We start from the raw sequence: 18188 nt of genomic DNA on the forward strand, positions 1-18188 counted from the left end.
ATTGCCCACTCATTCGCCTTTCCCAATTCTGCTGCTGCTGCTGGTGGTGGTGCCAGTGTCTCTTCTCTGCCAGTTCGCTTCCTGGCTAGTGTCATGAATCAAATGTCCCTAATGGTAAGGGCAGTTTCTCCCCCCTGGCTGCCTCTGTCTGCGGTGTGGCAACGCCTGCTACCTCCGCCGGAGTGGCCAGCTTACGCTAGGGCCTTGTGTCTGAGCTCTGGAAGTCTGCTGCCAAACGTTTAAGACTGACAGTGTTTGGGTGCTTTGCCCTGGGGTGAAACAGGTGAGTGGGTCGCCAATTGCCCACTCATTCGCCTTTCCCAATTCTGCTGCTGCTGCTGCTGCTGGTGGTGGTGCCAGTGTCTCTTCGATGCCAGTTCGCTTCCTGGCTAGTGTCATGAATCAAATGTCCCTAATGGTAAGGGCAGTTTCTCCCCCCTGGCTGCCTCTGTCTGCGGTGTGGCAACGCCTGCTACCTCCGCCGGAGTGGCCAGCTTACGCTAGGGCCTTGTGTCTGAGCTCTGGAAGTCTGCTGCCAAACGTTTAAGACTGACAGTGTTTGGGTGCTTTGCCCTGGGGTGAAACAGGTGAGTGGGTCGCCAATTGCCCACTCATTCGCCTTTTCAGTTTTCAATGCTGCTGCTGGTGGTGGTGCCAGCATCTCTTCTCTGCCAGTTCGCTTCCTGGCTAGAGTCATGCCCAAAATGTCCCTAATGGTAAGGGCAGTTTCTCCCCCCTGGCTGCCTCTGTTTGCGGTGTGGCAACGCCTGCTACCTCCGCCGGAGTGGCCAGCTTACGCTAGGGCCTTGTGTCTGAGCTCTGGAAGTCTGCTGCCAAACGTCTAAGACTGACAGTGTTTGGGTGCTTTGCCCTGGGGTGAAACAGGTGAGTGGGTCGCCAATTGCCCACTCATTCGCCTTTCCCATTTTTCAATGCTGCTGCTGGTGGTGGTGCCAGCATCTCTTCTCTGCCAGTTCGCTTCCTGGCTAGAGTCATGCCCAAAATGTCCCTAATGGTAAGGGCAGTTTCTCCCCCCTGGCTGCCTCTGTTTGCGGTGTGGCAACGCCTGCTACCTCCGCCGGAGTGGCCAGCTTACGCTAGGGCCTTGTGTCTGAGCTCTGGAAGTCTGCTGCCAAACGTCTAAGACTGACAGTGTTTGGGTGCTTTGCCCTGGGGTGAAACAGGTGAGTGGGTCGCCAATTGCCCACTCATTCGCCTTTCCCATTTTTCAATGCTGCTGCTGGTGGTGGTGCCAGCATCTCTTCTCTGCCAGTTCGCTTCCTGGCTAGAGTCATGCCCAAAATGTCCCTAATGGTAAGGGCAGTTTCTCCCCCCTGGCTGCCTCTGTTTGCGGTGTGGCAACGCCTGCTACCTCCGCCGGAGTGGCCAGCTTACGCTAGGGCCTTGTGTCTGAGCTCTGGAAGTCTGCTGCCAAACGTCTAAGACTGACAGTGTTTGGGTGCTTTGCCCTGGGGTGAAACAGGTGAGCGGGTCGCCAATTGCCCACTCATTTGCCTTTCCCATTTCCTTTTCCATTTCATTATTTTCCTTCTGATACACAACCAACCAAACATAACACACACAATAACACATATAACACATATAACACACAGTGACATCACACATAACACACATACACACACACTTACAATGCACAAAACACAAGGACCTTTTCCTTGTTATTTGCCCTGGCCTTCACTCACTAATAGCATTACATTAACACTATAACTCACACTTCACCCTATAACATTTTTCCATCCACATACCTGCCAACAGACCCAACTTTTTCAGGGACAGTCCTGCTTTTTTCCAGTCCTGTCCCATCTAATTTAGCTAAACTAGGTATGCAAAATGCAAATACACATAGGTAGGTATAGCTCGGTAGGTAACGCTACTATAAACATTTAATAAATATAATCAAGTACTAAATAATAAATCTAACTTTAAAATACATTTAAATAAACCCCTATTTTTTTTTAAAAAAAAACATTAAAATTAAATTATTATTATTTAGACATAATCCATCTTTAACCAAACCAGTGCACTGCTACTAATCTTAAACATAACCGTACATTAACCCTAAGCTATTTTTTAGTTCTTGTCCAACATTTTTCCATCAGCATACCTGCCAACACACCCAAGATTTTGGTGGACAGTCCTGCTATTTTCCAGTCCTGTCCAATAAGTAAGTTGGGTTGTTGCAAAGTATGCCATTGTAAATAGGTAGCAAATGTTAGGCATGTAAAGTGGTCCAAAATCAATTTAAAAATGTAAAATATTCCCTATTCTTTTATTAAACATCTATGGACAGTACACCTCGGTATGTGTGTGCAACTCTATTGGTCGTTTCGGCAGGGGGCTCGCCTGCCATCAACGAATGAAGTGCATTCTGCAGTTCTGCAATTCACTCGTTGATGCCAGACCAGCCCCCTGCCGAAACGACCAATAGAGCTGCACACACGTACCTTCACGGCAGCTGCTGCTGCTGTGATGTGTTATTAACCCCGTATTAACCCCTGCTAGGCAACCAGGAAGAAAACGAAGATTAAACGAGCACGAAGAATGTCCGCGAATATTCGCCCGAAGAGAAGACAGGAACGGGCGAATATTCGCGGAATACGAAGATTTTTTTTTCCCCGAAGACGAGCACGAAGACGAACACGAAGAGCCCCCTGGTGCCCAAGTCTAGTAATTACTACACACGTCTTTAAACCTTTTAAGAAGGTTGATTTCAGTAGGGCTTTGTCTTCTGGACAACCCATCTCTTTTTAGGAACAACAGAGTGAGGGTTGAGGTTACAGGACATCGTCGTCTTTCCCTGTAATATCTGGGGCAGATCAGAGAGCCCCCTTCTAACTGCCGAAACCGGCCCATTAATATTATGGAGGAATTTTCTGTACCAACACATTCCTCCATAGTTTGCCTCCCAGTATTGGGCAGCCATGAAAGGCTGAGTGGTGGGATAGGTGGTCATATCCATACCTTCTGAAGAAGGACAGTGACTAGGGCAGTGGCCCAATTCCTCTGGCCTGTGGGCTTCTCTGTCTTAACTGTTGGAAGCAAACTGGGCCTAGGAGGTCTTTGGCTTCAACCCATCTCATATTTTGTAGAACCTAACAGAGTGTCTCCAAATCTTATTCTCGTCTTACTTATTTCTGATGTGCTTTACACGTGCTACCATTTTAAAATGGTTTAATTATTTGCAATAACACTAATACAAGACCGTTTTTAACAATGTCTGACAATAGAATACTATGCACAGTATTTTAATTTTTGAATCTGTATTCCCCAGCCTCTGACCTTGTGCCGTAATTAATGCAAATTCAGTCTTAAGATTAGTTCTGAAATACCTGGACTTTTTTTCTTCTCTAAACATTTGAAAAACATGATTCTTGTGTTCTGGATATTTAATTGATGGTCCAAAAAGCCTTCGCCATTCTTTCCCTTCTGAATTTTCTCTGTACTGTCTTCCCATATTACCGTTTTGTTGAAATTGCCAACTCATGCCTAAATACCAAACAGCCAAACGCAGGGTACGGGCTTCTTGGCAGTACATCTGAAGCCTACATATTAGCAGACAATTAAATAGTAGGTGGCATCTAAGTCAGGAAATACAGGGGAATTCCATTGATATGTGAACACAATAATACCCATGCATGTGCAAACAACGCTGATAAACCTCTTTATAGGTGTTTCTTGTCTCTAATCATTTATTAAATTAGGTTAATATCAGCAAACTGTGGTTATATTGCTACGTTGTAAAAATGATTTAAAAAATAATCCTTTTTTAATGACCTTCATCTTTCTTGATACGCGCAGCCACCTGTGTATTGTTTGATAAGCAAACAGTAGATAAAGTCACTGCCAGTGTTTGGATGGAAGGATAAATGTAGCTCTGGCTCTTTAAGACCAGCGGCCGATAAAACACAGGCATGCAGCTGCCTCCTGGATACATGCGGACACAGGAAGATGGAAGCGCTGCCCAGTGGCCAGTTCGGGCCTGGTCACTGCTGGTGAACTTTCTGGGTGGCTCTTAAATAAATAAATATATATATACACTGTTTCAAATATGTAAATGTGAACACTTGGAATCCTTGAAGAGGTTAAGCTATTTCTTCATTTCTAGCACTGGTCTCCTGTATACTTCAGTTCTTCAGTATTCAGGAAATCAAATAGAACATTTTTTTTCTCTCAAATTCCAGGATTTGAGTGAAATTTGTCTGGGTGTGTCTTGCTTAGCCGAAGCAGACGCTCTCTGCAGATTCTATCCCCATGCACTTTCTTGCTGTGTTATCCAATATTGGAAGATATTATCTACGAGTATTTTGCATGTGGGGATCCGCATAATAGAAGATAAATACCCATTATTCAGTAATGCACAGTGAAATAATAGCACATGGAATTGTGTTTGAAACCTTTGGAATTTGATCGTGCCTAGCCGTGACATTCTAGAATAAACCACAAAGCACTGTTGGGTTGTGTCTGGGATGTGTTGGGGGTGATCACAACTAATACACAAAGTGGACACGTTTTTCAACATTTTTTTTAGGAAGACTCAAATAATTCAATGTGAAATAACACACAAAAGAGAAATATGGAATTCGTCGGTTCCTAAATCTCAGGTTTGAGATTTGTAAGATTTTTGGTTAGCCAATATGGCACCAATAGAGAATCAATTCACTTCCGGAAATACGAAAGAGTGAGTTTTTGTTTTTCTGTAACCCAATAGATAATATGTTCAGAAGAGCAGTGTCATCTTCGTCTGTACCAGTATGGCTTAATGTATTGTCAGAATTTTTACTGTTTTTCCAAACCCTTTGGATGGCTGTAGGAAACCTCGGTGTATAATGCTCTGTTTACTGGAATGTACAACCACACATTGTGGGTTTGTCAGCTTATACTAAAAGACAGGTGTGTGTGTGTGTGTGTGTGTATACCCCCTCAAAAGGGGTCATATATATATATATATATATATATACATATACATCCATATATACGGATGTATGCAAAACGATACAAGGTTCATTGCCCTGGAAGTTTCAAAATTTACATAGAAATGGGAAACCAGAAAGGGACAAAGAATTTGTTTGGCAGTTCTTTCTAATACCTTTGTTTTTATTCACGGTTTGTTAAATATCATAATTACTGTAGTGAACATTGGTTTTTTTTAATCTCAGGTGTCACAATGGAAAATCAGTAAATAACAATAAATAGAAGTTTGAATAATAACTAGCGGTGCGGCACCCCTACCAGCTGCACATATACGTGTATATACATGGATCCTAAGACAAGCTGTCCCAGTGTGCGGATTCCCAGCCATGATGAACATCGAGAAAACAGAAAGCGGTTTACAGTAAGTTGAATAATGGACGCTGTGTAATCACACCTATGCCAGCTCCATTCTTATTCTACTTTGCACTATACATGGAAATGTTGTGCTCTCCCAGTAGGAAAGAACAGACAGAAGAAAGAACAGACAGAAGGAAGTCCTTCTTAATTCTTCTTCATATGTATTACCTATGCAATTCTTTGTACAATCTTACGGTATTATTATTATTAGCCTTAATTTATTAGGTGCCAACATATAATGCAGCGCAGTACAGCTTTTAAAGCTGGGGTGGTTAACAAATACATAACAAATATACATTTACACATACAGGCATTACATGAGCTGCAATTGATCCAATGCATATAAGGTACATATCTATAAATGTATTTACCAGGGAAGTAATAATTCATCCCTAGTTAGACCTGGGATAAAAATAACCCAGGGACCAAGTTCTGGTATTATATTGGCTAAACATCTGGCCCAACGCTACTCTTGCTTTGTATCCACAGGTGTACAAGGTCATGGTCTCTGTGGGGAGGAATGAATGGTTTGTGTTCAGGCGGTATGCAGAGTTTGATAAACTGTACAACACGGTAAGTACACTTTGGGACTCTTGCTTCTCTTAGAACATCTATCCATTAATACATTATTGTTCCAGTTTAATCATGACATATTTTCACAACCATTCTGTGTTTTATCCATATGATGGACACAAGAGATTTATAAGATCAAGTATTTAAGGACTAGAATAGAAATACCGGTAGTACGGTCATTAAAGTATTATTCGTAAGTATTTAAATGTCAGATTAGGGTACTATACACCCAACATGACCTGATTTAATCCACCTTTGTTCTCTGACTCCCCAGCTTCGGAAACAGTATCCCAACATGAACTTGAAGATTCCTGCCAAACGGATATTTGGGGATAACTTTGATCCAGGTATGGTCAGTGAACTTTTTAATAGGCGCTACCCAGAGCCATCTTGACTCCTCTTCATGCAGGGCATGCGGGGTATGATGTCATATCCCAACCCGCGTGTGCAGTGCAAGGGCATGATGCCATGGAGGACTATGCTGTTGTGTAAATAGGCCAGTAACAAAGGAGATCAGAGATCTCCTCAGCTGCCTTATTGAGTGTCACTTCTTCGGGTCTCCCAAATCCTCCAGGTCGTGGGAACGGGGGGGGTGACGTTAGCAGGCAGTTCTGGCCGCATCCCCCGAGGTATGGTAAACTTCTATTGATTAAAAAAACATTTGACCTAAACCCAGAGGTTATTAAAAATATTGGGCAAATATTTGTAGTATTTCTCCTCACTGTTTATGCCTCCGTATGATATATGTACTTTGTGCCTACTCCGAAAAAAAGATGGTGAGGTCAGTTGGGTTACCTCTCTCATCACACTCAAGAATAAGAGTGGTAAAGTCTGGTTGCCTAATATTGGTGGATCTTCTGCTGGCAGCTTTGTACATGCCACCAGCCTTTTGTCCCCTTATTGACATGTTTAACCCTTTCCCATTTACCCAGATTTTATCCGGCAGAGGCGAGCAGGACTGAATGAATTTATTCAGAATATACTGCGACACCCAGAGCTGTGCAGCCAGTAAGTAGCCGTCACTTTTATTTGCTTGTTAATGTAAAGCAAATCCTCTGTGCCTGCAATCTGCTCCAGACTACGTCTATTTTTATGTGGTTTGTAGTAGATGGTAGAGCAGGTGGGATTTCTAGACGGCGTACAAGAAATGTGTAGGAATCCTACCTGTTTTTGGCTCTACCATCTGCTGCAAACTACATTGCATTCTTCTCTTCAGGAGCGTTTGGGGACTGCTCCGATGAGGAGATAAATCTCGCTTTTATTGTTTTGGGTTTATTTCTATGCTTTTAACTTATGTCTGGCACTGGTCTAAGCACGACTTCTTATGTCTTGATCATTTTTTTTTATTAAACTTAAATCTAAAGTCTAGTACAAAACTAATGAACATATTAAAATCTTGGCATTGTGATGGTATAGATTAATGATAGTAGTGTGTGTGTGTGTGTGTGTGTGTGCATGTGCCATTAAACAGACTGGATTAGGTATTGTTGTTTAAAATAGTCATTCAGAATTGCCCTACGTGTTTTATCTCTACCTCTTTCTTTTGTGGATTATATTTGGACTTTAATGTCACAAAGAACGGAGTATTGTTTTATTGTTAATTGTCTGTTGGAGTTATTCCGTTCTCTCCCTGTACCCTTTAATTGAGCAGACAAGAGATTATGTCCCATCATTCTGTTTACCCAAAGGAGCAACTATGGTTTTCGACTGTTCTGCACACAATAGGTTTATGGTTTTTATGGTGAGACTACCACTCCCATCATACTCAGGAATAAAATATAGTGTGGTAATAGCTAAAGCTCTACTGGTTGCCTTGGTTACTGGTTACATTGGTACATTTCTTACTGAAGTTTGGTACAGAAATAAACTACAGCTGAGCGTCAATATATGATGTCATATGATGATGTAAGTGAATGCTAGGGAGTGTGGTGGGGACAAGCAAGTGCCTGCTCAGGGCCAATTAATATTAAAGATGCCCTGCTGGGGACTCTGCTGTCGTCAGACCCAGGCAGCCACCCCCCCATAAACACACTAGTGCTCATCCTTCATACATGTAATGAAGTATGAACAAAACCACAGAATCTGCCAGCTGCCATGAGCTGAAACATATTTAGGAATGCCCAAAGATAAGCCCATGTAATATATTTTATTTTTGGTACTCCTTTCAAATGTAATTTGGAACCAAAACTAAAAAACACCATATATTTAACACCTATTTGCTATATTAGCAGAGACATGAACTGTATACGCTGCTGTGTACGATATAAATACCAAACGTTCAGAATTTTAGTGGATACTTGGGTGTTTTCATCACTTGAGGTGTAATCCACTCCAAGTGAATGGGTTGCTGAAAGTCATGCGCGCTGTCTGTTCACAAAACTTCCCTGCTAAATTGCCATTCAAAAAGGTAATTTTGGGACTACTGTAAACATGTTTATGAACAACTTTGTTTGAAAGAGATTTATTTATCCGCTAACAGGAACAACTGACCCACAAACATAAAGACAAGCAACATTTCTCGCCGGTAGTCGCGTGACGCAAGGAAAGCTCACTAACCGAAAAGGTTCTCCAATGTTTCTGAAAAAGATGACACTAAGCATTTTTATAGGCGGAATTGTTCAAGGCTGTTTTGTTATAAAAAAAAAAAATAATAATAATAATGTACGCTGCGTGGCTACATTTCGCACAATACACGCAAAGAATACATTTCTGTAAGTATGTCTGATTAACCCTTAGAGTGCCAGATAAGTACCACGTACATACTGGCACTCTGGGTTCGATTCCTACTTCCATCATGGAGAAAGGATTTCTGTAAGAAGGTGGCCTGATCTTTTCCACGTACGTGCCGGGCTTCTGTTAAAGAAGAAGTCCATGCGTTTAATGTCATAGACCGATCCACAGCTTCTCTAGGAGTCAAATAAAAATGAATCGGTGGCACTGGCACTCAGAAAGTCTATGGAGGCTTAGACTTGCTCATCGTTTGATGTAATAAGCCTAGACAGACAAACCCTGCTATCCCATCTGGCTTACTGATGTATCCACTAAGGAGATGAAATTTGATTTTTTTTTTTAAATTATTTTCTTAACACCGTTTCATTTTTTTCTCTCATTTTGGGAACAGATGCAGTAGAGCTGGCCTTAAGGGTGGGCGCTATTGACTGGTCTTTTGGGGAATGAGAGCCAACAAACCTGGATGAAATGCAATTCCTTTTTCTTCAAGGTGATCATGTCGGCCAGGGGTTAGCGAACATGTTAACCTCAATGAGCTATTTGTATAAAAATAAATACAACGTGATCATGTCGGCCAGGGGTTAGCGAACATGTTAACCTCAATGAGCTATTTATATTAAAAGCAGGAAAACTGGCTGAGCTTGGAAATCTAGACTGGGTTGTCTGCGCTTTAGATAAGACGACAAATGAGACAAGTGTTTTTTTGAGAAGCCGTGTAGTTTATGGTGAACCTGTAAACAATGGGAGTTTCTGCTGACCCCTGACTCCCTCCCTCAAAACAATGGGGGAAGTGAGGTGTGGAATTATAAAGCATCAGGCTGCTCGCCTTCACCAGCACACGCTTACCTTCGTTGGGAAAGCTCGTTCCACACAAGGACGCTCTCTCTCCGTTTGGAGAAGGTCACTCAAAATCCACAAGACCCTTTCTTTTAAAATGAAACCTCCGGATTCATACCTGTGATTCAAAATGGAATGGGTTGAGTATTCTCAGTAAGTATTCGGGTTCCATGCATGTATGGAATCACATTTTTATGTCCTTGAAGCGCTATTTGAAGCACTTTGACAGAATGAAACGTGGATCTTCAGGATCCTACCTCTGTTGATGCGTGATACGGGTTTGTACCGGTATTTTGAGAAATGATCCTGGTATACAATTGGGTTATTGCTTTTTATGGCACATTTTATACATTAATGTCGATGCTAGTTGCGATTCTATAACTAATGCTAGGTTTCTGTAGATGAAGAATGTTTTGTTGTTACTTATTCACTTAATAAAAAGGGGTAGTGATTACAGATAGGAATTTATTAGTTGGTATTTAGGGTTTTGTTTCATTGGGTCATTAGGGTACATTCCCCTAATTACAAGTTGAATGCATACTTGAGTTAATGTTTTATAAAGTGGTAAGACTTTGATTAGTGTTTATACATCAATATATATTTCCTCTGGAAGTCTATTCCAAGTACTACTTTTTTTTCACATTGTTCCACTCTCTAATTTAATGCATGATCTCTAGTTCTAGCACTTCTTCTCTTTTTATTAAAGATGTTTCCCTCTTGCACTTTATTTAATCCATTGACAGATATGCAGGTTATTCCTCTCCCTGTGCTCTTCTGGACTGTGTGTGTGTGTGTGTGTGTGTGTGTGTGTGTGTGTGTGTGTGCGCATAAATGAGGTTGATGATTGTTTTTTATTTTTCTTTAAATATTATCCGAGTAACTGTTTTATTTTTCTTGGTTTCCTTGGGTTAAAATACAATGTTACTGATTCGCTCTGTCTAATGAATCTCCGCAGCCCTGATGTCCAGGTGTTTTTAAAGTTAGATTGTCCCAGGCTTCAGTCTGCACCTTCAGAAGACGAGGACGAGAGGGCTGATCAGAAGGTAAATGCTATGGTACATGATTTCAAATCGTTGGAAACTATATGGTATTTTTGGACTCTATTACCATGCAATATTGGTTTAACCTTATTTATTCCTTCCTCAAACAGAATGGTTCACCTTCTCAGAGCTACAACCTGGGACCTACTGGAAACCCTTAGTAAGTCTTGTTCTGTAATGAAACTAGAAAAAAACCTGTAATTATTGCCCCGATCAACTTCATTTTAACTATTTTGGTGAAAATCTATTTCAGTGCTAAACCATCAGATTTTGAATACCTAAGGCTGATTGGGAAAGGTAGCTTTGGAAAGGTAAGAATATGCTTATTCCAGGAAAATGTAAATTAATATTTATAATGAAGTGTAAAATTGTTATACGTAGGTAAACTATATACCTTTTTATATGTATTTGTTTGATGCCCCTCAGGTTGTTCTCACACGCGGGAGACATGATGGGAAGTTCTATGCAGTTAAAGTGTTAACTAAGAAAGTTATCCTTAACAAGAAAGAGGTGAGTTTATTTGTATTCTTGGGAATAAAGAACTGTCACAGGTCGCCTGGTGGTAAACCGCCACAAGGAAGGGTCTCCACATTCTCATTTTAAGCTCTCTTGTGACGTTACAGAGATCTCCATAAGGTTATAACCCTGAGGCAAGACTTGCTAAACCACTTTGTCCATTTCCTGGGTCTACTCAGTGATATTCAGGCCTAGACTGGCTTTCTGACGCCAGGCAAATTCCTGGTGGGCCGGTGGCCGGTAGGACCACATACTTGCCTCTGTTGCTGCTCCAGAGGCAGATGGGTTCCATTAGCGAGCAGCTCATGGCTGGATACACTTGGCCGCATGCTGCGTTAGTTTAGTAAAAGTAAATATGTCCATTTGCCACTAACAAAACTGAAAGTCAGCTGTCCGGAACCGGCCCTTTAATGTATTCCTTTGTTACATGTGTTTATTCTTTACTGGCCCTGAATGATGACCTACTTTGGAAACCCAAACCCACCTTAGTATGGCGTCTCACCTATTTATATGCTTAAGCCTTCTACGTCAGATCCTCCAGTCCTGGGAATTAACACAAATATGACTAGCGTGTTTTGGCTGGTGGTATAACGATATAGCGTGCTGCAGTGAGATAAAAATAACACCCCGGGGCAATTGATTCTTAAATGCCTAGTGCTGTGGTTTCTAGGTATGTTCCAAGAATTTGTCTGCAGGTAGAGTTCTGTAAGACAGACCTCCGTTCTATCCGGCAAAGCAGGTTTTACAAGATCTCTTATGAGACCAGGTGGCTCTGTGTGAATACTTCAGATACCAACGGAAAACGGGGAGATCCAATAACCGCATGAGTTGCTCATTCTTTTACCGCGTGACGCCAGATATCATTCAGTGACGGACTAGATGCAAATGAATGGGACAATATCAAAAATATATACGGGCCGTACTAATACACAGGAGGGCAACATGTGGCCTGCGGGCCTTCAGCTGGGCAGCAGTGGGTTAAAATCACTATATTCACTATAGCGGGTACAGCTCTGCACCTCATGCCTTTTGCCTACAGTGTATTCTAGTACCAACCAAACACGACGGTGTCAACCTGGCACAAAACCAACAGAGCAGTTTCAAACCAATATCAAAGTTTAAAACAACTTCTGGCTTGTAATTTAGAAATGAAAGTTTATTTCAGATGATGGCAGTATATAAAACAATAAATAACATTATTATTATTAATATAATATTATTAATAATAATTGCTGAAAGCTTAGTTTACCATCGTGGATACTTTGTATTTTCAGTTCCTGACTCTCCGTTATTACAGTAGATCTAATCTTAAATGTCAAATTGAAATTTTAAAAATGTAAAATCATATTTTCCAACCTTTTCCCTTTTTTTTTATCCCCAGCAAAAGCACATTATGGCTGAAAGGAACGTACTTTTAAAAAACGTGAAACATCCTTTTCTGGTGCGGTTACATTACTCGTTTCAAACATCAGACAAGCTGTTCTTTGTTCTGGATTTTATTAATGGAGGAGAGGTAAGCCATGATAGTTTGTGAGAACACCAGACAGTAGTTACACCAAACCAATTCATGTTGGAAATTAGGCAAAAGTACATGTTTGTGTTAAAGGGCTCTGTAATTAATATTTTATATTGTTGGGAGCTGCAGTATTGTAACTTCACAACTTTCTCAACTTCACAAAGGAAAATAGAATTTGATGGTAGAACCATCCAGCCCATCTAGTCTGCCCATTATTCCTCCTGTAAAGAGTTAAACCTTAAACCTGTGTTTTGATCTCATCTCAGATTCATATATGATTAAAATCCTTCTCTGTATTATACCCTACCTCTTCTGCTGGGAGGCTGTTCCACTCATTTACTATGCTCACAGTATTCACATTCCATCTAAGCCATTAAGACTTTCTATGGCATGAGAGCCTGGAAGTAGCCAGTCTGGCCCCTTCTAACCGCATAGCTGGTAAGGAGACGCCGGCTCCATAGCAATGTCATTGTGACGGGAACGCTGCTGCTGGGTGTTATATTCTTGGTTGTGCAATAGTGCTCAGATCACGTGCATTCATTTTATGGAGTCTGTGTCTAAGAGGAAGAATTTGCTTTCAAATTCACTTTAAGTTCTCCCTTTCGTGGCGTACGGTTAGCAACCTCCGCTCAGGAAACACAAAGCATATGTCTAACATTAAAACGGGATTACACGCTGACTGTATTTTGTATACAGCGGATTTATTAATGTGTATTTTCCCCGCTGTAATTGTCCTGTGACGCTGGCCTGCAATGTCTTTTGCATGTTTCACAGCAGTATAGGGAGTGAAGTCCCCCCTGTCGTTACCATGTGCGTACCCCCAACACCCAGTATCGGAAAGCGATACGACATGGGAGATCATGCCCTTTTGTAACATATGCAGGTTCACGGTATATGGACTTTGTTCCCTTTTCGTCGTCTTATGATTACCGTTTCTATGTCTGTCGATCTTGCAGCTCTTTTTCCATCTGCAAAGAGAGCGTTATTTTTCTGAACCAAGAGCGCTCTTTTACTCTGCGGAAATTGCCAGCGCGTTGGGCTACCTGCATTCTATGGAAATCATATACAGGTACGTCATACGGCTGCAGAAACACTTTATTTTACGTGAATTTTCATAAATTGGAATTAAACGCTATTCTTTTATCCCCCCAGAGATCTAAAACCTGAAAACATTCTCTTAGATTCCCAGGTAATCACACTTTTATTTCGTATTGATATATTTTGTTAAACGATTTTTGCAGTCCTCAGAACTTTTGTGTTTCTGTTTAGGGTCATATCGTTTTAACGGATTTTGGGTTATGCAAGGAAGGGGTCGCAACTTCGGACACTACGCTCACCTTTTGTGGGACACCAGAGGTAATTACACTGTGATAAAGTTCTAAATGTTCTAATGCAGAAATATGAGGATCGCTCAGATTGTAAGCTCCTGTGAGCAGGGCCCTCCTTATCTGCTTTTTCTGTAAATCAGTTTGCATGGGGCAATTTCTTGAGTCAATTCACCGATTTTAATTACACATTCTGTAGGGCCAGCTCAGCCATTCTTTCTCACTAATAATTTGTAGGAGTACCCGGGAGCTGTGTGAGTATGGATCGGAGTCTCCGGGTGAAGCTCTGCTTCCCTGGGTCTCTGGGTCAGTTTCTTCTTCCTCCTGGCAGGGAAGTCAGGTTTGGCCACAGCCACTCCTCATCTACTCCAACCCGCTCCCCATCCACTAAAGGCTCTCTGGGGGCTACCGCTGCCCCATTCACAAACCCACTACCCCAGAAGAACAGTTTAGTGAATACACCCACATGTACTGGTACAAAGAGACTGGGGGAGTTTAAACCTGTTTTATGGGCTGTAATCAGTTACCGTTCTTTTAAGGCTATGGACCCAGATGAAAATGCCACAAGTGGAAAATCCATTTGAAACTAAGCAGAGGGCTGGGAAAAGTGTCTTTTTGTCTTGGCATACTAGCACCACGTTGCCGCATATAATGCACTAGGATCTAATCTTACATTCTTTTTAAATACCGCAGAGTATTTTGTGGAACAATGTCAGTTATTTAAAATGCTACTTTTATTTCAACTAAGATGTGATTTACACAATAATTTATTGTAAACGGGACCTGTGATTGACCAAAGGCTGTAAATCTCTGCTGCAACACCTTCCCTGTTTTATTATTTGGATTGAAAATGTGAACGTGCTTTTTACAGCCTCTAAGGTTTACAGTATATCACCGTTACTAGCGGCTTTATTATTGCCGTGTGTTACACAAACACTGTAAAGTTTCATTCCACGTGCCGATGATGTGTTTTCCCTTTAGTATCTAGCACCCGAAGTCATACTGAAGCAACCATACCACAACACCGTAGACTGGTGGTGCCTGGGATCTGTTCTCTATGAAATGCTGCATGGCCTGGTAAGGCTCATGAAATAGTAGCGTATATTTGGTATGTATGCAGAGTGCTGTATATGTGGATTTCTAACTCATATCCAGTGCTTTTGGCTGACGTGGAATCTTTTTATTGAAGAAAAGAAATGTCACATATAACTCTTACCCCTTAGACAGTGGTCGATATAAATAGCCAAAACTACTATATATATATATCTCTATATAGATATATATATATATATATATATATATATATATATATATATCTATATAGAGATATATATATAGATAGATGTAAATATACTGTGTGTATGTATATACATAATGTATACTATATGTACTAATACAAAATATTATATATGTTTATTTTTTTTTATTTAATTTTTGTAGCCTCCTTTTTACAACCGAGACACAGCTACGATGTATGAGAATATTCTTCACAAGCCTCTGATTATGAGACCGGATATAAGTTTGCCTGCTTCGTCCATCTTAGAAGAACTGCTTGACAAAAATCCCAAATTGAGACTCGGAGCAAATAATGACTTTGTAAGAAATCGTTTCCACATTACTATGTTGGGATGACTCTGGATGAGGTTTCTTAATAAAGTACTATTTTTTTTTTCTCTCTTTTTATTGCAGAAAGATATCAAAAACCACCCTTTCTTTGCATCTATAGACTGGTCAGATCTTGTACAAAAGAAAATACATCCACCGTACGACCCTCATGTGGTAGGTGCCTTGCCTGTGTTGAAATCTCATGCTCAGTATGTTTATTATTATTATTAGTAGTAGTAGTAGTAGTAGTAGTAGTAGTAGTAGTATTTGTATACACTACCGTTCACTTGGGGTCACTTTTCATGGGAAAACAAGGACATTTCTTGCTGTAACATAATTGTAAAAGGGGTTTCTAATGATCAGTCTTTTAAACTTGGAACACAGTGATGGGAGTGATAAAGGGTCTGTGAAGCCTATGAAGATATTCCATTAAAAATCAGCCGTTTCCAGCTACAATAGGCAGTTACAACATTAAAGTCTACGCTATATATCTGATCCAGTTCATGTTGTTTTAATGCACAAATTTAGCTGTACTTTCAAAAAGAAGGAAATATCTTAGTGACCCCAAACTTTTGAACAGTGTATATAATTCCCCATGTTTTTTTACATTACATGAATGGATTAAGCCATTTGTGTCATGCTTTAAACATCCCCAGTCCTGGTTGGCACTGCTGGACCTAGATGAGGCGTTGTGGGGGAGCTTTTAACTACCGGTACTTGTGAATGTTTTAAGATGAGCCACCAGTGAGATCGATAAAGACAACAGCGTTTATGTATAAAAAGCAAGTCTGATGGAAATGTGTTTTTATATATTATCAATATTATTAATATGGCCCCCTGGGGTCCCAAAACCTATGCAATTTTACATATTATTTTTTTTCTCTTTTGTTACGATATCAATAAAATATATAAAATTTGCAGACTCCATTAAAAGTCTTACTTTTTAGAGTAAAGGTCAGAAATGTTGCTTTAATACTATTTGTAGTTCTACTGTTAGCTGTTGAACACTAAACGTTGCCCTTTGTTTTACTCACTAGAACGGCCCCGACGATATTTCCAATTTTGACCGAGAATTTACAGATGCAATGGTCCCAGATTCCGTGTGTGTTTCCTCAGACTATTCCATCGTCAATGCCAGCGTTGAAGAACCAGACGACGCATTTGTTGGATTTTCTTACGCTCCACCATCTGATGACTTTTGCTTTTTAGAAAATTGACCGCCGATGTACGCTAGGCATGCTGGCCCGTATAAGTCCTGCTCCAACTCAATAGGCATCTAGTCAATATATTCCGATTCAGCAGCTGTGAAGGGCTCCTGTGAAGCCCTGCTGGTCTCTGAATAATACATCGGTCGTCTCTTTATTTCCTCTGAAACCTTTCATGTTGAATCGTTAAACTCATTGCACGTGGAAATGTTTTGAAAAGCTGTTAAATCAGCAATTTAGATCTAGCATTTTGTGTATAGATCCAGTTCTTAAAGCTTAGTGGTTCACTGGAGCTTTGCTGCATTGTGTACCCGCTCGCTGAGTTGTCCATCTTTTTTTGTAGCATTGTCCCTGGTCCTTTTACAGAAACTAATATGGCTGCCATGCAAGCCTCGTTCTAACTGACCAATCGGAACCTCCCATCTCAATGGAAGATAAGTTCTACTAATTAACCTTGGTGTTCTTTATCTTATGTCTAACGCAATGGATAGTAAGTGAAAGATTAGCCCTGGCAGCGCAAAATTTTGTTTCATTACCAGCAGAAATGGAGAGTCATTTTTCTCGGTATGCTCGCTGTTATACCTGCAATGCTCTCTATATTCACTACAGCCTTTACCGGACAGTGCCAGCTACTGCGCCAGTACATGTGACCTATTAACCGATCATGTGACCTATGAAAAGCAAATAGTTACGGTAAATGGGAACCTTCCATTGGTTGCTATAGTAATTGCAGCACTTTAACAGCGTCAGTTAGGTATATTATACATAACCCCTGTTCAATCGCCCGAAATAGTTACACAAGCTGGCAAATGGCAGCTCCCCTTTCATAATACATTAAATAAGGACAACATTTATTCTCGTCAGCCGATGCAGTTTGAATTGGCAATAAACAACATGCAAACCAGTGCAAACCGGAAATGCCGAGGTCTGTGTATTACATACACGCATTCGCAACATCTGCAAAACGTTTGATACAACTAGAGTTCTGCGTAGATCAGGGCTGAGAAAATGCTGCACTTCGGCGGTGGTTGTACCGTCTTCTTCCATCATCTTCAGCAAGGAAGGGATGTAAATGGCGGTCCTTCCCAGCCGCACATCTGTCTCGGCCCCTTATCCGAGGACATAATACAGAAGAAAAGAAACAGTAAAGATTGACAGTTCTGTATAAAAATGGTTCTGGTGCAATGTTTGGAGTGGCCTTATTACTGATGGATTGTTTCATACAAAAGGAGCATTTTGATGGTTGCTATGGTGATATGCCCATATTTTAAATATGGCTACTTTTCAAACTTTGCCCCAGACTCACTTTTTACACATAACCTCGATTGTGTGCTTTTTTTGTGTGTGTGTACTATGCAAAATATCAATGAAGTTGTCCTCCTTTTTATGAAATGGATTTTTGTAAAAGTTTATTACATAAAAGCAACTTGAAAATTCAGCGTTTTATAATGTGATTTATTTTTTTACGCTTCTGTATAAAGGATAAAATCTC

The 18188-nt window shown here is 40.8% G+C and overlaps 1 protein-coding gene across 2 annotated transcripts in view; it reads left to right on the forward strand.

Annotated features, from left to right (window-relative positions):
• SGK3 (serum/glucocorticoid regulated kinase family member 3) overlaps positions 1-16836 on the forward strand; it is a 35105-nt gene extending 18269 nt beyond the window's left edge. For both annotated transcript variants that reach the window (XM_053466961.1, XM_053466960.1), the window contains 16 exons: positions 5178-5353; positions 5839-5922; positions 6197-6269; positions 6855-6930; positions 10445-10532; positions 10640-10689; positions 10783-10840; positions 10956-11039; positions 12427-12558; positions 13518-13630; positions 13714-13750; positions 13831-13917; positions 14868-14963; positions 15327-15482; positions 15576-15665; positions 16529-16836. In XM_053466961.1, the coding sequence (XP_053322936.1) occupies positions 5276-5353; positions 5839-5922; positions 6197-6269; positions 6855-6930; positions 10445-10532; positions 10640-10689; positions 10783-10840; positions 10956-11039; positions 12427-12558; positions 13518-13630; positions 13714-13750; positions 13831-13917; positions 14868-14963; positions 15327-15482; positions 15576-15665; positions 16529-16708 (1482 nt within the window). In that variant the 5' untranslated portion in view covers positions 5178-5275 and the 3' untranslated portion in view covers positions 16709-16836. The remainder of the gene's footprint in view (positions 1-5177; positions 5354-5838; positions 5923-6196; positions 6270-6854; positions 6931-10444; positions 10533-10639; positions 10690-10782; positions 10841-10955; positions 11040-12426; positions 12559-13517; positions 13631-13713; positions 13751-13830; positions 13918-14867; positions 14964-15326; positions 15483-15575; positions 15666-16528) is intronic.
• Positions 16837-18188: the final 1352 nt, after the last annotated feature.

The sequence above is a fragment of the Spea bombifrons genome, chromosome 5 (genome assembly GCF_027358695.1).
Source record: "Spea bombifrons isolate aSpeBom1 chromosome 5, aSpeBom1.2.pri, whole genome shotgun sequence".
Lineage (NCBI taxonomy): Eukaryota > Metazoa > Chordata > Amphibia > Anura > Pelobatidae > Spea > Spea bombifrons.